General features: G+C 47.8%; 1 protein-coding gene across 1 annotated transcript in view; it reads left to right on the forward strand.

Moving 5' to 3' along the window:
* LOC309559900 (lysine-specific demethylase 4B-like) overlaps positions 1-21,552 on the forward strand; it is a 630,996-nt gene that overhangs the window by 195,739 nt on the left and 413,705 nt on the right. The window contains exon 8 of the mRNA XM_082263341.1: positions 99-289. Within this exon, the coding sequence (XP_082119467.1) occupies positions 99-289 (191 nt within the window). The remainder of the gene's footprint in view (positions 1-98; positions 290-21,552) is intronic.

Raw genomic sequence — 21,552 nt, forward strand, 5'->3', positions numbered from 1 at the left:
ATTCGTTTTATCACTTTTCACGATTCAATTTATTTATCAATTCATTCTTTTGTATGATATCTACAATGTCTCATATTCTGTTAAATTTCTGCTCTTAGTGTACATGTCGGAAAGACATGGTCAAGATTTCTATGGATGTGTTTGTGAAGTTCCTTCAGCCTGATCGCTATGAAATGTGGAAACAAGGAAAAGATTTCACCTCCCTAGATCATCTGAAACCAACTGAATTAACAAGTCCAGAGCTGGAGGCTTGGTTTAAGAGAAAAGCCCAGGGAAAAGCTGGTCGTAGGTATGTACAAATAGTATAGTGGTGATTTTAGCGAAGTGTCTAGAACTTGGATGTGTAAAACCCAAATATCTTTCAGGTTAATGGTCAAAATTGATAGAAGCCTGTCCATTTTCTACTAACTGAATTCTCTGCTGTTTATATATTTTATGTCATACATAAAGGTTAGTGAGAATTCAGTACTTCTTATTTAACATTCTGGCAAATAAAGAATTATAATTGGCAGCCATAAGGAAATCAATGCAGAATCAAAAGGAGGAGAATATAGACAGAGTATAGGAAAATATACAGAGAATAAGTATCCATAGATATTAAATGGTTTCCCCTACTCCTGGCAAAATCATCTCATTGCCTAAGGTATTTGTGTGTCTAGGAAACATTGTAATTTTCATGTGAGGGCTGTATTACTCTTATAGCACCATCCAGAAAAAAACTGTAAGATTTACTTTCTGATTTGTTGATGGGATTAGTCCCCTGCAAGTAAATGGCTTATTTCAGATGCATGGTTATAAAACCATCTGCAGCGGAAGTTAAGGTTAGCAAACCCCTCCCTGGTGATTTTTAGTCATGTTGAATATTTGTTTATCCACAGGTATACCTGACATTGCCATAGATTGTAATAATTTTTTCCCTTAACGTCCTTCAGGGTAGCACCTTGAGAGTTGGCTCCTCCCTCTTGCCAACAGGAAACAGCACTTCCACCAAACTGTTCCCCTGTGCACCCCCCCCTTTGGTGTCCCTCTCCCCCCTCCCCCCCCCAAGGTTTGTGTGGGGTGGCTAGCTGTTCGTGCAGGCCACTAAGGGGGTGGGGGTCCCGACATTGCGGGGGGCTGTTGTGCGGGGGGCTTCCTTCCTGGCTTTCAAGGGCCTACCTGCCGATCGATCGTCTGTTAGTGGCGTGGGGACCCCCCTTCCCGCTGCAGCGCACAGGGCCGCCATTTTCCTTTAGTCCCTTGTGTGGTTCATGGCGGCGGCCATCTTGGTACACCCAGCTCATTTTGTGTGCAGAGCTGGGCAGCTGTGGGAGTTACTGAGGGCGTGTGAGGGGGCGGAGCCCCTCCCTAGACCCGGGAAGATCGCTCCATAGGACTTCCTTGTCATGTAGACAACGCTGAGAGCAGTCCTTTTGAACTCTGGTGCATCGTGTGGTGAGCCTTTTGGGGGTCTCTCTCTCTCTCTCTCTGTGGGGGTCTCGAGGCACGCTGTCTGACCATTGAGGGGCGCTGTAGCGCTGGGTGACATTTTGCAAAAAAGAAAAAAAAAACGTTTTTTTTTTTTTTTCCAATTTTGTCATACTTTGCTGACGGGTTCCCTTGGTGTTGCCATGGACCCTGCTGTACATGTGTCCCCAGCTGATCCCCTTGAGGTGGCCGCGGGGCCCTCTGATTCTCCGATCACCATTGATGCGCTTTCTGCCGTCCTGGAGTCATTTGTGTCCCGGGTGGAGGTGGCCTGTCAGGGAAGGGGGGCTAAAAAGCGACCCCCGCCCACCCCTGTCTCGTCTGATGCCTCAGATTCTGATCCTGAGCCAGTCGCTGCTGCTGCGGGTTCCTCCTCTGGGGCTCCTGTCTCGTGCCCCGTCTCCTCTGATAGTGAGGATGACCTTTCTGCCTCCGCCATAGCGCAAGACAAGGCACTGGTGGACGCACTGATTGTGTCTGTCCGGGAGACCCTAAAACTGGAGGTTGCACCTGAGGATGCAGCTCATACGGAAGTTGCCTTTGACACTCGCAAGCCCTCCAGGGTGGCGAAGGTGTTTCCCTTTCCCAAATGCTTTGATGATATCATTAAGAAGGAGTGGGTCCGTCCAAAACGACCCCCTGGGATGCCCAAACGGATTGCTAGGCGCTACCAGTTTGAAGAGTCCCTCCTTAAAAAATGGACGGTGCCACCTTCGGTGGATCCGCCGGTTTCCAGACTAAATATGGCTACTGTTATCCCGTTGGAGGATTCCCCGTCCTTTCGGGATCCAGTTGATCGTAGGGCGGAATCTGTGTCCCGTTCCATATTCTCCCTGGCAGGGTTGGCCTTGAGGCCAGTGTTTACCATTGCTCTGGTTTCGCAGACGTTGACGGAATGGGCCAAGCTGTTACTCCATGACCTGGAGGGGAGAAGTCTCCCCCCTGCTGTGGCGGAGTTGCTGGAGCAAATGGTGCAGGGGCTACAGTTTGTTTGTGACGCCGCGCTGGATGCTGCTCCATTGCTGGGGTGTGTGTCAATCTCGGCGGTGGTCCTCGGGCGCATGCTATGGTTGAAGTGCTGGTCGGCGGATCAGGCTTCCAAAAAAGCCTTGACTGATCTCCCTTTTCAAGGGGATCGCTTGTTTGGTGCTACCTTGGATGAGATTATCAAGGATCTCACTGGGGGCAAGAGCACCTTTCTATCACAGGCTAATAAGGGTAAGAAACCTCGTTGCAGACAGGGACCTTCCTTTTCAGCTCACAAGAAGTTTTTTTCGCTCCTCCGGGGCGGGCGACAAGGCGAAGCCCTCCAAAACCCCCCCGGGGGGTTTCAAGAGACCCTGGTCTGGTAAGCAAAAATACGGATAAGACCGCTTCAGCCTGAAGGTGCGCCCCCACCCATATCAGGGGTGGGGGTGGGGGGGGGGCGTCTTCGATTGTTCCCGGCCCCGTGGCTCTCCAGGATTCAAGACAAATGGGTTCACAAGGTCATACGGTCGGGATACAAGATCGAGTTTCGATCGCTTCCACCGGTGCGGTTCTTCCCTTCCAATATGCGACTGTCCCCGGATCGCCTAACGGCTCTGTTGTGGGCAGTGCAGGACTTGATGCAGCAAGGAGTGGAGTCCATTCGCACAGTGGTGGCCTCCCTGCATCAGGGGGATTTTCTGGCGTCCATAGACATCAAGGATGCCTATCTTCACGTTCCCATTTACGCAGGACACCAGCGGTTTCTGCGCTTTGCTGTGGGAGAGGACCATTATCATTTTGTGGCGTTACCCTTTGGTCTCGCCTCTGCTCCCCGGGTTTTCACAAAGGTTTTGGCCCCAGTTCTGGCGCTGTTGCGGCGGCGGGGCATATCGGTTCTGGGCTACCCGGACGACCTCCTCCTCTGTGCGGAGTCTCCGCAGGCTCAGTTTTATACGCGGACTCTCCAAAAGGAGGTTCTTCTCAAATGGAACCGGAATCCAGATTCCCTGGACAATCGGATCCGGCTGAGCGAGCGGACCAGGGAGTCTCTGGTTTGGTGGCTTCGGTCTCCGATGCTCAGTCAGGGGAAGTCCTTTCTTCCGATCTATTGGACGATTGTCACCACGGATGCCAGTCTATCCGGGTGGGGAGGGATTCTCGGCAGGCTGTCTGCTCAGGGGCTCTGGTCCCTGGAAGAATCCAGGTTGCCGATAAATGTGTTGGAACTGAGAGCGATCAGGTTTTGCCTGGTTCACTGGACCGAACATCTTCGGGGCTGCCTGGTTCGGATTCAGTCGGACAATGCCACGGTCGTGGCTTATGTCAATCACCAAGGGGGCACCAAGAGTGTTCTGGTGGCCGCGGAAGTGACCGGCTTTCTTCGTTGGGCGGAACGGTTCCGGCTCTTTATGCAGTTCACATTCCGGGCGTGGAAAATTGACAGGCGGACTTTCTCAGCCGTCAGATCTTGGATCAAGGGGAATGGTCTCTTCATCTAGAGGTGTTTCACCAGTTGTGCCTTCATTGGGGCACCCCGGACTTGGATCTGTCGGCATCTCGACTCAACAGGAAGGTGCAGAGGTTTGTAGCCTGCTCACGCGATCCTCTGGCGGACGCCGCAGACGCGCTGGTTACTCCGTGGGGGCAGTATCAGCTGCTGTAGGCCTTTCCTCCTCTCAAATTGCTGCCGAAACTTCTTCGCAGGATAGAGGCGGAGGGAATTCCAGTCATCCTTGTGGCTCCGGACTGGCCTCGTTGGGCCTGGTACGCTGACTTGGTCAGGCTGGTCACGGACGCTCCTTGGCTACTTCCTCTCAGGGAGGATCTGCTGTCTCAGGGACCGATCTTCCATCCTGCTTTACGATCCCTGGCTTTGACGGCTTGGCTGTTGAGAGCCAGGTGCTGAAGGACAAGGGGTTTGTCTGTTTCAGTTATTCCTACTCTGATTAAAGCGAGGAAAGCGACTTCCAGAAAGATCTATCATCGCACATGGAAGTCTTATATCGCGTGGTGTGAATCCCTCGGGGTTCCTCCACGTTCTTACTCGGTGGCTCGGATATTGGCCTTCCTGCAACGGGGGGTTGAGCAGAAGCTGGCCTTGAGCACTATCAAGGGTCAGGTTTCAGCATTGGCGATCTTCTTCCAGAGGCTACTCTTTCTTTGGTGCGGAATTTCATCCAGGTGGTGCGGCACCTGGCTCCTCCGGTGCGCGCACCCTTGCCGCCCTGGGATCTTAATTTGGTGTTGTCGGTTCTCCAGAAACCTCCCTTTGAAAATATTAGGGAGATTCCCTTGCTTACCTTATCCCAGAAGGTGGCCTTTTTGGTGGCTATCACTTCTGCACGCAGGTTGTCGGAACTGGCTGCGTTGTCCTGTCGTTCCCCCTATCTGGTGGTTCATAGGGATAAGGTGGTTCTTCGTCCGAATCCATCCTTCCTTCCTAAGGTGGTTTCCGACTTTCACTTGAATGAGGATATTGTGTTACCTTCCCTGTGTCCTAAGCCCAGTCATCCTCGGGAGTTTGCGTTACACTCCTTGGATGTGGTTCGGGCGATCAGGGTGTACTTGGCTACTACTGACTCTTTTCGTAAGGCTGATTCACTTTTTGTGATCACGGATGGCCCTAGAAAGGGGTTGCCTGCGTCTGCCACGACTATCTCCAGATGGATCGGACAGACAGTGGTGCAGGCTTATTCTATTAAGGGTCGGGTTCCTCTGTTGCCTGTTAAGGCGCACTCTACTCGGGCTCTTAGTGCTTCCTGGGCCTTCCGTCATCAGGCGTCGGTGCTTCAGGTTTGCAAGGCGGCTACCTGGTCGTCGGTTCATACCTTTACAAAATTTTATAAGGTTGATGTGCTGGCATCGGCGGATGCCTCTTTTGGCCGCAAGGTTTTGCAGGCTGCTGTTTGAGGGGACCTTTGGTCTACCTCTGGGGTTTTGTTTTTTCAGGTGGGTCTCATCTTCTTGTTTCGATGAGTCCTCTGTTCTTCTGGTTGGCTCTGTTTTGGCCTTCTGGATTGGATTTTATTTCTGTTATTCCACCCCTCATTTATGGCACTGCTTTGGGACTTCCCTATAAATATCAAGATATGGATTCTGCATCTGTCAATGAGCGACAGAGAAAACTGGATTTTTGACTTACCGTAAAATCCTTTTCTCTTAAGCTCATTGACAGACGCAGTACCCGCCCCTCTATTTTTGAGTTGGGTTGGTATGAGTCTCTGACACTGCTTTGTTACATAACTGACATCCTATAGCAGGGAGAGAGAGGATATACCCCCTGGGACTGCCCATAGGTGTGGCCAGAACTTTTTTCCTGTCTAGTGTCCTACTCCTGTAGGGGGCAGTATAACCCTATGGATATCAAGATATGGATTCTGCGTCTGTTAATGAGCTTAAGAGAAAAGTATTTTACGGTAAGTCAAAAATCCAGTTTTCTCTGAGTCCTCCGACATTCGCCGCTCCCGCCCCTCTTTTGGGTTTTTTTCTTGTACACCTACTGCTATTCTACCAAACTGAGTTGGGAGGGATTACTGCAGGGGGGTATTGACCAGTGGGACAGCCCCCAAGGGTGTGTCTATGCTAAATGCTTTTGTCTTTTAACTAAGTCTTATGCCTAGCTACTTCTGCGGAACGGAAGTCAATACCCAATAGTGATGACTTATGAGGGGCGGCGATCCTTGATTCTTTTTCCTCTCTCAGTGGCCGTAGCCTACATTGCGGATGCATCAGCAGAATCTGTAAGGATGACAGCAAGATCTGCAGCCCTAACTAACGCATCCAGAAGAGCTTTGTGGTTGAAGACCTGGCCAGGTGATGCGGCATCCAAAAGCAAGCTTTGTGGTATTCCGTTTAGGGGGGATCTGCTGTTCGGTCCTGATTTAGACTTGGTTTTAGACAGGACAGCCGACAAAAAGAGATTACCTGCTAAAAAGAAAAACCGCCAGCCATACTACTTTTTTTAACCTTAAAGGGCTCAGGAGCAAGATAGCAAGCTCCAGGGGAAAAGGAAGAATTGGTTGGCGCAGAGGTCTAGAGGAGAAGGAAGCGTCCTTTTCCATTCTCCTACATCAGCCAACAGATCACAATGAGGATTTGTTGCCTGTGGGAGGAATAATGCAAAAATTCCTCCCCCACTGGGCACTATGACAGGAAATCAATATTTTCTAGCCATGCTGTCCCAGGGTTACCAAATAAAATTTTCGAATCCTCCCTCAGAAAGATATTTTGTCACAAACCTTCCAAAGAACACAACAAAAGAAAATGAAAGGCTATGAAAGACCTCTTAAAGGACCTGATGCATCAGTGGGTTGTGAGTCGAGTATCATCAGAAGAACAACAACAGGGATTATATTCCCATATTTTTCTGGTAAGGAAGCCATCCTGGAGTTTTCGACTCATCCTCAACCTAAAACCATTGAACAGGTCAGTCCTGTAAAGAAGATTTTGTATGGACTCTATCTTCACAGTCAGGAATCTGTTGACCAAAGGATTCTTCATGGCATCGATCGACTTAAGAAATGTTTATCTACATATTCCCATAGCCCCTCAGTCCCAAAAGTTCCTGAGGTTGGTTGTGGATATGGGGAAGGAAGTCCTCTATCTCTAATATTTGCCCCTCTGATCTTTACAAAGGTAATGGCAGAAGGCCTTGCTCCTCTCAGCCTTCAAGGAGTCTCAGTAATCAGATACCTGAACAACCTCATTTTCTTTGCTCCTTCCAGATTGCAAAAAAGAGCTGGGCAAAGCCCGCAGTCACTTGGAAACCCTGGGTTGCATTGTGAAACTTCAAAAGTCATATTTCACTCCAGCTCAGTTAGTACAGTTTCTGGGTTACCAGATAAATTCAATAGAATAAAGAACAACAAAATCCAGAATGTAGTTGCTATGCTACAGGCAAATTAGTAGATGTCAGTCAGAAGGGTTATGTCAGCCCTAGTAACCCTAACCTCAACTATGGCAGCCATTCAATGGGCAAGGCTCCATTTCAGGCCACTCCAAAGTTTCCTGCTGAAGATTTGGGATCACAGTCCAAAAACCCTAGAAACAAAGGTAAAGATCCCCACCAGGGTCTAAAGGACCCTTTGGTGGCGTAGAAATCAATCAGCTTTGTCAGAGGGCTTACTATGGACCTTTCCGGTCGAAAGAAGAGTGACAGCAGATGCTAGCATGTGGGGATGGGGGAGCCCATTGGGATCAGAAAATGGCACAAGGAGTTTGGTCTCAAGCCAAGGCAATGAAGTCCTCAAACTGGAGAGAGTTAAAGGCAGTCTCTTTGGCTTTGGCTGCCTTCTCTTCAAACCTCCATGGGTCCCATGTGCAGATTATTTCAGACAACAGCACTGCCGTGGCTTACCTAAACAAACAGGAAGGCACGAGAAACAGGGCCCTTCAGTTGCTGTCAACCGAAATCCTGGAGTGGGCAGAAAATCACTTGGTTTCTTTATCAGCGGTCCATCTCAAAGGCACGTTAAACGAGGTGGCAGATTTTTTGAGCAGATGGAAGATTCAGGAAGCAGATTGGAGCCTGAGTCCAGTAATCTTTGCATTAATCACAAGGACTTGGGGGCATTCACAGGTGGACCTCTTTGCGTCAAGAGAAAATGCACAGCTCCCTCATTTCTTTTCTCTCCACTGAGGCGACGGTTCCCTGGGGATAGATGCCTTAGCTGCATCCTTGAAAATTTCTCCTGAGTTATGCTTTTCCCCCTTTTCAGGTAATTCCGCTGGTGTTAAGGAAAATATAGAAAGAAAGCGTGCCGGTAATTCTGATTGCCCCATCCTGGCCAAAGAGAGCTTGGTTCTCCACCATTCTACAGATGTCAGTCAAACCATTTTGGAAGCTTCCTCTTCAACAGGATTTGCTGCTTCAAGGCCCAGTATGTCACCCAGATGTAGCCAGGCTAAACCTCACCGCCTGGTATCTGAGGAGCAGCTATTGAGGAATAGAAGATTCTCAGAACCCCTAGTGACCACTTTGCTTTCTAGTTGGAAGAAAGTAACTAGGGCTTTCTAGTAGGAAGAAAGTTACTAGGGGTATTTACGCTAAGGTTTGGAAAGTCTACAATGCTTGGTGTCATTCAACGAATCGGACCTTGGAAGAAATTGTGTCAGTGTTGGGATTCCTGCAGAATGGTTCAGACAAAGGTCTGGCAGGTAGTACACTTAAGGTGCGGGTGGCCACCTTAGGAGTATTCCCAGAGAGACCACGCACCATCAGTTAATAAGCCTTTCTTGTCCATTATACTCAAAAAAAGATTTTGTCAGAAAGGTCCTTCAGGCTGCTGTCCCTCCCTTATTAGGAAGTCTCGTTTATCCTCTCAAGGTGCTGTCCTGAAAGACGTTTTGGTCTCACTCTTACTTCAATGGGGAGTTGATCAAAAGTTGGCCTTGAGTACTGTCAAGGGTCAGGTTTCGGCTTTGGTAATTTTTCCTCCACAGGCCGTTGGCCCTCCCGTTCCCTGGTGCGTAACTTCTTCCAGTTGCGACTTGGTTCTTCCGGTGAACTGGGGACCTTGGTTTGGGGCAGTCAGTTCTTCAAGACCCTCCTTTTGCGAGTATCGCAGGTATCCCCTGCCTACCTTATTACAGAAGGTGGCCTTCTTGGTTGCTGTCACTCTGCACGCAGGGTGTTGGCACTGGCGTCATTGTCCTGTCATTCTCCCTATATGTTGGTTCATGGGGCCAGGTGGTACTTCGTCAGGATTCGCCCTTTCCTCCAAAGGTGGGTTCTAGTGTTCACTTGCACGAGGCCATTGTGTTGCCATCTTGTGTCCTAAGCCCCCTCATCCTATGGAATGTGCGCTGCATACTCTGGATGGACATAAGAAATAATAGTGCAGCGCAATCCTATATATACCAACCACCAATATTCAATGATAAATATAAATAGAATAATATAAAAATAGTCCAAAACGCAGAGCCAGATAACCGTGGAGGAGAAAATCCTTTGATGTAGATGATGGAAATGAGAGCCCAAACAGACTGGTGAACACTCAATACAGTGTGCCTTCTTAGTGCTCAAAAGTTCCCACCATCAGGCATTCTCTGCCTCTCACCTTATGGCAAAGACCCTGCAGGGTCAGACAGCTTATCTCATCTACTCTCAGGGGACACAGCTTCCAAAGGAATCAGTATACAAGCTACACGAGATCCTCTCAGTAAGATGCCATAGCAGATCAGTATATTAATTCCGGAACAACTCCTCTTCTCTTCCCTTTCCCGCCAGCGGTTTAACTGACTGAGGGATATTTGTTACAGGAAAGGGAAGAGAAGAGGAGTTGTTCTGGAATTTATATACTGATCTGCTATGGCATCTTGCTGAGAGGATCTCGTATAGCTTGTATACTGATTCCTTTTGAAGCTGTGTCCCCTGAGAGTAGATGAGATAAGCTGTCTGACCCTGCAGGGTCTTTGCCATAAGGTTAGAGGCAGAGAATGCCTGATGGTGGGAACTTTTGAGTACTAAGAAGGCACACTGTATTGAGTGTTCACCAGTCTGTTTGGGCTCTCATTTCCTTTATCTGCATCAAAGGATTTTCTCCTCCACGGTTATCTGGCTCTGCACTTTGGACTATTTTTTATACTACCGTATATACGTGAGTATAAGCCAAGTTTTTCAGCATGTTTTTTCATGCTGAAAAAGCCCCCCTCGGCTTATACTCGAGTCACTGTCTTTTTAAAATTGGCGCCGCCCGGCGCCGGCTTGTCACCGCGCATGCGCCGCATGCCTGGGAATAGCCAAACGTGTACAGGCTTTCCCGAGCATTCGCGGTGACGTATTGGCGCCGGGCGGCGCAAATTTTTTTAATCGAAGGCGCCTCACCGACAGGTAAGTGAGACTCCTCCGCAGCCCCTGTATTTCCTCATGCAGTGCTGGGGGCATGGTACAGGACATTCTCCTGTACCATGCCCGCAGCACTGCATCTCCTGTGCCATGCCTGTGCATACTGTGCCATGCCTGTACATTCTGTGCCATGCCTGTACCATGACCTGTGCCATGCCTATACCATGCCTATACCATCACCTGAGCCATGCCTATACCATCACCTGTACCATGACCTGTGCCATGCCTGTATCATGACCTGTGCCATGCCTGTATCATGACCTGTGCCATGCCTGTACCATCACCTGTGCCATGCCTGTACCATCACCTGTGCCATGCCTGTACCATCACCTGTGCCATGCCTATACCATCATCTGTGCCATGCCTGTACCATGTCCTGTGCCATGCCCTTATCATGACCTTGTCCATATCCTGTACCATGCCCGCAGCCCCTGTTTTGTGTCTTGTGGTGGTCCAGTTGGGTCCGGTAGCTGCTGCATTTCCCACCCTAGGCTTATACTCGAGTCAATAAGTTTTTGCACTTTTTTGTGGTAAAATTAGGGGCCTCGGCTTATATTCGGGTCGACTTATACTCGAGTATATATGGTATTCTATTTATATTTATTATTGAATGTCATCATATTGGTGGTTGTTATATATAGGATTGCGCTGCACTATTATTTCTTATGTATGTCTAAGGTTTTTCAGGTTGCCCTTGAGTGTCAGCTGCTAGTCCATTCTTTCTATATTTATATGTTCAGCGCTGAATTTTATTTTATTTTAAATACTCTGGATGGATGGAGTTGGGCACTCGAGGGGTACTTGGCGACTACTGCGTCTTCCCGTAGTCAGGTTTGCTTTCTGTGCTCACCGATGGCCCAAGAACAGGGCTGCCGGCGTCTGCTGCGACTAATTCCAGGTGGATCTGACAGTCGTGGTGCAGGCTTCTTCAATTATGGGTCAGATCCTACCTTTCCCTGTTTCGGCGCTTTCTACTCGGGCGCCTAGTGCTTCCTGGGCTTTTTTGCCATACAGGCATCTGTGCTTTGGGTTACAAGACAACTACCTGGTCGTTTGTTCTCACCTTTACCACGTTTTATAAGGTGGATATGCTGGCATCTGCAGATGCCTCTTTTCAGCCGCAAGGTTTTTTGCTGGCTGCTGTTATGGCCTTCCTTGAGGGTGTTTACTGTTTGTTTTCAGGTGGGCCTCCTCTTTTGTTCTGATGAGTCCTATGTTGCCTGGTTGGCTATGTTTGGCCTTTCGGGACTTGTTCTTTTCTGCTGTTCCCTCCCCTCATTTTATGGCACTGCTTTGGCACGTCCCTACTGATATGAATCAGAGAACACTGTGTCCGTCAATGAACGAAAGAGAAAACTGGATTTTTGACTTACCGTAAAATCCTTTTCTCTTAAGTTCATTGACGGACGCAGTACCCGCCCCTTTATTTTGAGTTGGGTTGGTGTTTCTTTTCTGACACTGCTTTGATAAAAAACTGACATCCTTTGCAGGAAGAGAGAGGGTGTACCCTCCGGGACTGCCCATAGGCGTAGCCAGAACTTTTTTCTGCCTAGTGTCCTACTCCTGTAGGGGACAGTATTACCCCACTGATATGAATCAGAGAGCACTGCGTCCATCAATGAACTTAAGAGAAAAGGATTTCCAGTTATTTTGCCTCCTCCAGGAGTAGGACTAGGCAGAACAAAAAACACCTGGCTACACCCATGGGCCATCCCTCAGATGGTATATAACCCCCCTCTCTGCTCTAGGTAATACGTTTTAATCTGTCTAGTCAGGAGTAAGGACCTAGGCTCCCAGCTGGGATCTCTGTTCCTAGCATTTTTCTCCTTCCTTACATCTTTTTGTTTTCCTCTCGGGAAATCTACAATCAACTGCTGTGCTGGGTGATGGGCTGGATAATCTAGATCCATTGGTCCCCCAGCCAAGCCTGCGAGTGCATGCAGACCCACAGCTACGCGCTAGGTCAGCCGCGACAGAGGCTGGCCCGCGAGTTAAACATCTTGCAGGGTTGCATACGACCAGGCTTGGTTCTGAGTCGCAGCGTTCCTTTGGCCGACAGCTCCCCTACTTCGGTGGCGAGGAGTTCTGTCTGGAGCGTTACCCGCCTTATGGAAGGGTAAGTACGGTCCCCCCCTCTCCTATTTTGGTGGTTTCTTTGGGGTTAATGCGGGTAACTTCCAGGGACGGTCGGACCTGCCTGCAGGTTCCCTCCTCCCATTCTTCAATCCCTCACTGAGCTGGGCTTCCCACACTCCCTTTCCCCCCATTTGGACCTAGAGTCTGGTGGGGGTCCCAGGGCAGAGAATGTTACAGAGACCCCTGGGGTCTCCCCCCACTATCCCCACTCTGTAAGGGTCCTGGGATAGTGTGTCCTCCACCTTGATAGTCTAGAGGGGTGCCAGTGTAGGAGACCCCTAGGTGCATGCCTTGCTGTTTGCAGTGTGGGTATAGTGCAGGGGGGTCCCAGTGCAGAGACCGGTGCAGAGTGCATTGTGGAGTCTCCCCTAAACATGTGTCCTACCTTTTGGGGGTCCCCTTGCAGAGGGTGCACTGTTGCAGAGTGTGCAGGAAATATCTTGGCAGCATGTTTCAGTGTTTGTAGCTGATGGTGGCCATTTTCCCTTAGTCTGGCTGTTCTCCAGTTGGTGGCCCTGTTTATTTAGCTGGATGATGTCAGGGAGGCCATTTTCCCTTAGTCTGAGAAATTCTGGAGACAGCTGAAGCCTCGTGAGGATGACAAAGCTCCTCCTCTTCCCCCTTAGTTTCCTCTTCCTGTACCCGGGACAGATGAACAGGGATAGCGTCCATGATGATGCTGGGTTCGATTTCACGGCGCTCCTCCACTTGGTAGGGTGAGTTTTTGGGGGTCCCTGTTATCTCTCTCTCTCTGCTAATAGGTACCCTGAGCATTGAGGGTATCCTTTAGTGGCTCCAAGAGATCATTTTTGTACTGCAAGGTTCTTCCTTTCCTTATGGAGCCTCAGGGTTACATAGTTTGTGAGGTTGAAAAAAGACATCAGTCCATCCAGTTCAACCTATGATGTGCTTGTGTTTGCTGTTAACCGTGCATTGTATGACCCTGTATGTTGTGGTCTTTAAGGTGCCCATCTAATAGTTTTTTTAAACTATCAATGCTCCCTGCTGATACGACTGCTTATGGAAGAGAATTCCACATCCTTACTGCCCTGACAGTGAAGAACCCCTTACGTATTTTAAGGGTAAACCTTTTTCCTCTAGTTTTAGTGAGTGGCCACGTGTCTTATTGTATTCCCTTTCTCTGAAAAGTTTGTTTCTTATGCTAGGGTCGCCAGTACAGTATTTCTACATTTATTTCATATCCCCCCTCAATCGTCTCTTCTCCAGAGAGAATAAGTTCAGTGCTTGTAGTCTTTCCTCATAGCCGATGTTCTCCATTCCCCTAATTATTTTTGTTGCCCTTCTCTGGACTCTCTCCAGTTCCAGAACATCCTTCCTGAGGACCGGTGCCCAGAACTGGACAGCATACTCCAGATGTGGCCGGACCAGAGTCTTGTAGAGTGGGAGAATAATCTCTTTATTTCTGGAGTGAATCCCCTTTTTTATACATGCTAATATTCTGTTGGCTTTGCTTGCAGCGGCTTGGCATTGCATGCCACTGCCAAGCCTGTTGTCTACCAGTACCCCCAGGTCCTTTTCCATCCTAGACTCACCCAGAGTCCCCCCCCCCAGTGAATAGCTTGCTTTCATGTTTCTGATGCCCAACTGCATTACTTTACATTTTTCAACATTAAACCTCATCTGCCATGCAGTTGCCCACCCCATTATTATGTTCAGATCCGCTTTTTTTAAATATTGGTATATTTTTATAAGAACCCTCAGGTGCAAGCCATCCGGTCCCGGTGATTTATTTATGTTAAGTTTCTCTAGTTTAGTTCTAAGTCTATCTTCTGTTAGCCATGGCGGTATTTCCTGAGGTGTATTATTTAGTTTAGCATTAGAGTTAGTGTAGCCCCCCGATTCTTTTGTGAAGACTGAAGAGAAGAAATTATTTCATACTTCCGCCTTTTCTCTGTCCTCTGTGGCCATATTTCCTTTGTCGTCTTTTATGGGGCCAATGTGTTCTGGCCTTGCTTTCTTACTATTTATATACTTGGGGTTCTTTTTACTCTCTTCCGCTATAAGTCTCTCGTGTTCTATTCTAGCCGCCTGGATTTCGTCTTTACATTTCTTATTACACTCTTTGTAATGCTTGAATGTTGCCAATGGCCCCTCAGTCTTGTATTTTTTGAAGGCCTTTCTTTAGTTTTAATATGCATTTTTATGATAGAGTTTAGCCACCCAGGGTTAAGTTTTGCTCTTTTAAATGTATTTCCCTTTGGAATGCACTGGCCAATCCCTTTGTTTAGTATGCTCTTGAAGCACTCCCATTTTTCCTCCGTGTTCTTTGTTCCCAGGGTTCTATCCCATTTGATATTTTCTAGCAGAGAGCGCAGTTTTGGGAAATTGGCTCTTTTGAAATTCAGTGTAGGGCTGCAACTAACGATTATTTTAATAATCGATTAGTTGACGATTATTTTTTCGATTAATCGATTAATCGGATAAAATCATAAAAAAGCTCAATATGCCTTTTTTTTCACTTATTTAAAATAATAATGAACAAACAGAGTGTTAGTGCCGGTTCACACTTGTGCGGTTTGCGAGATTGCATGTAATTCGGAGCGCACTGCTCCTAAATTACATGCGATCTCATGTGTGGATGCGAGTTCAGCCATACACTTTGTATGGCTGAATTCGCAGCGCATCCGCAGCAAACTCGCACATGAGGCTTTTTTTGAGCCGCCTCAGAATCGGATCGCACAGTGGTTTACACTTGTGCAATCCGATTCTGTGCGAACTGTCAGATGGCACTGCAATATGCAATCGTAACTGGGGGTGTCGTTAACTTTTAATTGACACCCCCTGCGTATCGCATATGGCAGTGTGAACTGCCAGATGTGCGGATGCGATGCGGGAACACGCTGCATATTTGCAGCGTTCCCGCATCGCACAAATGTGAACTGAGCCTAAGGCCATCGCATCCGCACAGCTGGCAGTTCACACTGCCATATGCGATACGCAGGGGGTGTCAATTAAAAGTTAACGACACCCCCAGTTGCGATCGCATATTGCAGTGCGATCTGCAAGTTTGCACAGGATCGGATCGCACAAATGTGAACCACTGTGTGATCCGATTCTGAGGCGGCTCAAAAAAAGCCTCCTGTGCGAGTTTGCTGCGGATGCGTTGCAAATTCAGCCATACAAAGTGTATGGCTGAACTCTCATCCACACATGAGATCGCATGTAATTTAGGAGCAGTGCGCTCCGAATTACATGCAATCTCGCAAACCGCACAAATGTGAACCAGCACTAATACCAAAACTTTTTTTTTTTTTTTTTTTAATTAAGCTGCTATATACTGTAAATAATATAATAAATGCTTATCTAGATAAAAGAGTTAATATTCCTTATAAAGTGCAATATTATAATAGAAAAATAAGTGAATAAAAACGTCCATATCAGCCATAGATATGAAATGGGGAGCATAGAAAGACCCCCTTTATGTGCTATATGGACGTTTTTATTCATTTATTTTTCTATTATAATATTGCACTTTATAAGGAATATTAACTCTTTTATCTGGATAAGCTTTTATTCTATTTTTGGCGGGCTGCATTGCATGGAATCAATGGACACCATAACACTAAGCTCGGCACTCACGTTTTTCTGCTTCTCCCTCAGCTCGATATGACTCACTCCCTCGCTGACTCAGCAAGAAGGCCCCAGAGGGGGGAGGAGGGAGGTCACGGAAGTGCAGAGCTGTGAGACAGACAGTGAGTGCACACTGCAGCTTCACAGAGCAGACGGAGCTCCCTGACAGTCGGGGAAAGTTAGGAATGTCAGGAATGCAGCACAACTAATCGACGGAGCAACTAATCGATAATGACAATCGTTGACAACGATTGTCATTATCGATTATTATCGATTTAGTCGATTAGTTGTTTCAGCCCTACCCTATATTACCCTTGTGTTTCCTATTTCTATGATTGATACTGAAACTAATTGACTTATGGTCACTGTTTCCTAAGTTGCCCCGTATTTCTATATCCATGAGCAGGTCTGTGTTGTTGGTAATCAGTAGGTCAAGTACCGCATTGTTTCTTGTCGGTGCGTTCACCATCTGACTCGTGAAATTGTCCTGCAAAACATTCAGGAACTGCCGAGTCTTGGCTGAATGCGCGGTCCCTTCTGCCCAGTCTATATCTAGATAATTAAAGTCCCCCATTATAATGACATTTCCCATCCTTGCTGCCAATCCTATCTGTAAAAGGAGGTCCGCCTCCCCCTCCTCCCTCTGGTTGGGGGGCCTATAGCATACGCCCAATATAACCTTCCCTATTGTGCCTTCCCTTTTAAGTTCTACCCATAGGGATTCCGCCTCGTCCATAGCTCCATTATTAATATCATCCCTTATATTTACCTGTACACTGTTCTTAATATACAGGTATACCCCTCCCCCTTTTTTTTACCTTCTCTATCCCTGCAATAAAGGGAATACCCCTGAATGGTCGCCATCCAATCATGAGAGCTGTCGAACCAAGTCTCTGTTATCCCCACAAAATCTAAGTCTTCCTCAAACATCAGCAGCTCCAGCTCTCCCATCTTGTTGGCCAGGCTTCTGCCATTGGTATACAAACCTCGTAATTCTGACCAGTTGCATACATCCTCGTTTGATGTTGTTTTTAGGCTGCTATGTGATTTTTCCCCATACCCACCTTGGGTTTAGGAGCTCTGAACACACTACCGCTAATGTCTCCGTTTGTGCCCTCTGAATCTTGCTCCCCACTGGCTAATTCTTCATCTGTACCCTCCCCTCATCACCTAGTTTAAAAGCCCCTCTAACTTTATGGCCATCCTCTCACCCATTAAGGCTGCACCCTCCCCATTTAGGTGCAATCTGTCCCTACCAAAGAGCCGGTGGCCGACTGAGAAGTCGGCCCAGTTCTCCAGGAACCCGAAACCAGCTCCTCAGCCACTTGTTATCTTCCCTAATCTCCCGCTGCCTCTCTGGTGTGGCTCGAGGTACAGGTAGTATTTCTGAAAATACTACCTTGGAGGTCCTACTCCTCAACTTAGCACCTAAGTCCCTAAAATCGTTTAGGACTCTTCATCTTCCTCTGCCTATGTCATTGGTACCCACGTGTACCATGACAGCTGGGTCTTCGCCAGCCCCACCCAATAATCTGTCCACCCGATCCGTGATGTGCCGAACCCGAGCGCCCGGTAAACAACAAACTGTTTGGCACTCACAGTCTTTGTGACAGATTGCACTGTCTTTCCTCCTAACGATTTAGTCCCCTACCACCAGCACCTGTCTTTCCTTTCCCTTTCTCCCGGCCTCACTGGAGGAGTTCTTCCCCTGGCAGCTAGGGGCGTCGCTCTGCTCCAGCAATGCTGGTCCCTGACTGGTTTCCCCAACATCACGCAACAGGGCATATTTATTGGGGTGCTCCAGCCCAGGATCGGCCTCCTTGCCTTTTTCCCTTCTACTCTTCCTAACTGTCACCCATCTACTCTGTTCTGATGCCTGCACCTCCGTTTCTCCGCCCACCTCTGTGCAGGCCCCTGTCTGCACCTGACGGGTACGATCCCAGCTCTCCTTCGGTATGGATATTCGTCTCAGTGTTGCCAGCTGCTTCCCTAGATTCAGGACCTGAGCTTCCAGGGAAGCAATGTGCTTCCATTTCGTGCATTTGTTTTCACCCTCGATCGCATGATCGAGGAAGGCATACATATCACAAGATGTACACCGAATGGCATCTCCACACCCACCGGGCATTGTAGCCACTAATCTAATCTAATGGTGATTCAGTAATTTAAGTCTATCCTGTGTGGCTGTTTTCTAGCTTCCTAACTCTGCTTTCTCACCCTCTGGTACTCCGCTACACTCACTGACACTCCCAGACACTTAGGTACTCACAGGTACTCCCAGACACTCATAGGTACTCCCAGACACTCACCGGTACTCACAGGTACACACAGCACTGTCAGTCGCAGAGCACAGTCGGTCGCAGGGCACAGTCGGTCGCAGGGCACAGTCGGTCGCAGGGCACAGTCGGTCATAGGACACAGTCGGTCGCAGGACACAGTCGCAGGGCACGGTCAGTCGCACATCTCCCCCACTGACCCCCTCAGGGAGGTGGCAGGTCCCTCGGAACCCCAGTTTACCATGGTTGCACTGACGGCGGTCCTGCAGTCCTTAGTGTCCCGGGTGGAAGTGGTGTGTGGGCAAAGGCCCAGGAGGAAGCGTCCCCCGCCTTCCCCTGCTCAGTCTGTCGCATCTGATTCTAAGCCTGATGCCGCTGTGGATGCGGCCCATCCAGGGGGACTTAATATCACACCCCCTGATTTTTCGATAGTGAGGAGGATTCCTCCATGGTCGCAGCAGCAAATGAAAAACCTCTGGTGGACGCACTTATCACTGCAGGGCGTAAAACTTTTAAAGCTGGAGGATGCGGCTGATGTAGCCACGGACGTGGCTGTGTCGTTTGGTATGCATAAGTCGCATCATACTTCAAAGGTGTTTCCTTATGTGCCATATTTTGACAGGTTTTCCTGTAAGGTATGAGAACAACCAAAAGTACCCTTTGTGATCCCCAAACGTTTTGCTGTACGTTACCCTTTTTAGGATTCACTTTTAAAAAAGTGGACTAGTCCACCAGTGGTGGACCCTCCTGTTTCCAGGTTGAATAAAGAAACCATGATCCCAGTAGAGGAATCCCCATCCTTTTAAGGACATTAGTTACATAGTTACATAGTAGGTGAGGTTGAATAAAGACAATAGTCCATCCAGTTCAACCTGTGTAAGTGTGTGTGGCTGTAATCATCTCGCATAGCCCTGAATGTTCTGATCCTTGAGATGTACGTCTAAGAGTCTTTTGAAAGCCACCATACTACCCGCAGAAACCACCTCATGTGGTAGAGAATTCCACAATCTTGTAGCCCTAACAGTAAAGAACCCCCCACGTTGCCTGAGGTTAAAACGCTTCTCCTCTAATCGGCATTGTATGCCCCGAGTCCTCATGCAGTCCCTTCGACTGAACAGCTTTTTTTCTAAGCTGAGATCCCCATTGAGATATTTAAAAATTGCTATCATGTCCCCCCTCAGGCATCTCTTCTCCAGGGAGAATAAATCAAGCGATTGCAGACGCTCTTCATAATTAAGGTCCTCCAATCCCCTAATTAGTTTAGTTGCCCTTCTCTGGACTCTCTCCAGCTCCAACACATCCCTCCTGAGGACTGGCGACCAGAACTGGACAGAATACTCCAGATGCGGTCGGACCAGAGTTTTATAAAGTGGAAGGATTATAGACTTATCTCTGGAATACATACCTTTCTTTATGCATGCTAATATTCTGCTGGCTTTGGCAGCTGCCGCTTGACATTGCATGCTATTGCCTAGTCTATCATCGCCAAGACTCCCAGATCTTTTTCCATTTTTGATTCCCCCAAGGGTTCCCCTCCTAATGTGTATTGCGCTTTTATGTTTCTAGTCCCCAAGTGCAAAACCTTACACTTCTCCACGTTAAAGTTCATTTGCCAAGTCGTTGCCCACTCCATTATTTTGTCCAGGTCATCCTGTAGGATATGTGCTTCATGCCGTGCAGTTATTGCCCTGCCCAATTTTGTGTCATCTGCAAAAACTGATATCGAACTACTGATCCCGTCCTCAATGCTGTTTATGAATAAATTGAACAAGGTTGGTCCCAGGACTGAGCCTTGGGGCACCCCGCTTGCCACCTCAGACCAGTCTGAGTATGCGCTGTTTATTACCACCCTTTGGACATGCCCTTTTAGCCAGTTCCGTATCCAAGAGCAAACCCTGCTGTCGATACCTGCAGACCTTATTTTATAAATTAAGCGCTTATGGGGAACTGTATCAAACGCCTTAGCGAAATATAAGTACACCACATCCACTGGTCTGCCCCTATCTAGCTCACAGCTCACTTCCTCGTAGAATGTTAAGAGATTGGTTTGACAAGAATGCTCATTTGTAAACCCGTGCTGGTTACTGCTGATGATGTTGTTGTCTTTAGCAAACTCTACGATATAGTCACTTATCATCCCCTCCAGAAGTTTACATACTATCGATGTCAAACTGACAGGCCTATAATTTCCCGGTATATGCCTCTGACCCTTTTTGAATATCGGTATCACGTTTGCTTTCCTCCACTCCCCTGGTACATCTCCTGTCCTAATACTGTCAGCAAAGATCAGGAACAGTGGTCTAGATATAACCTTACTGAGTTCCTTGAGTACTCTCGGATGTACGCCATCCGGGCCTGGTGATTTGTTTGTGTTAAGTTTATCCAGCCTTTCCATGATTTCACCCTCTGTAAGCCATAGTGGCAAGTCCTGTGTATTACTACTAACCATACAGTCATGGTCAGTGTACCCCTCCTTTTCCTGTGTAAAGAATGACGAGAAAAAAGCATTCAGCACGGTGGCTTTTTCAGTGTCCTCTCTAACCATCCTCCCATCATCGTTGATTATGTGTGCAATATGGTCTGCCCTAGTTTTTTTGCTGTTGATATATTTAAAGAATTTCTTTGGGTTTTTTTACTATCCTCCGCTATTTGTCTCTCAAAGTTTATTTGAGCCATCTTGATTTCGTGTTTATTTTTCTTATTTGCCTCCTTGTATTGGTCGAAAGCCAATACTGTGCCCTCTGATTTTTATTTCCTGAAGGCCAATTTTTTTCCCCTAATAAGTTTTTTAACGCTACGGTTTAGCCAGCCAGGTTTGGCTTTGTCTCTTCTAAATTTATTTCCCATAGGAATGCACTGCAAGATGCATTTGCTTAATATGTTCCTAAAGCATTCCCATTTTTCCTCTGTGGTCAGTGATCCCAGGGTTTGGTCCCAGTTTACCCTTTCCATCAATGAGTACAATTTTGGAAAGTTTGCCCTTCTGAAGTTTAGGGTTCTTATGTTCCCCACTTGCTGTGTTATATTGTTATTTACACTAAATGTGATCATCCTGTGATCGCTAGAGCCCAGGTAGTCCTGGACTCCAACCTCCGAGATTATGTCTGGGTCATTTGTGATCAATAGATCCAGGACTGCGTTTTCCCTAGTCGGAGAGTCCACCAACTGTGACATGTAATTATCCTGTAAGGTTTCCGTGAATAGACGGGCCTTATGTGAGTGTGTAGTCCCCTCTACCCAGTCAATGTCGGGATAATTCAAGTCCCC

Source organism: Pelophylax lessonae (genome assembly GCF_965119305.1).
Source record: "Pelophylax lessonae genome assembly, chromosome: 1".
NCBI lineage: Eukaryota > Metazoa > Chordata > Amphibia > Anura > Ranidae > Pelophylax > Pelophylax lessonae.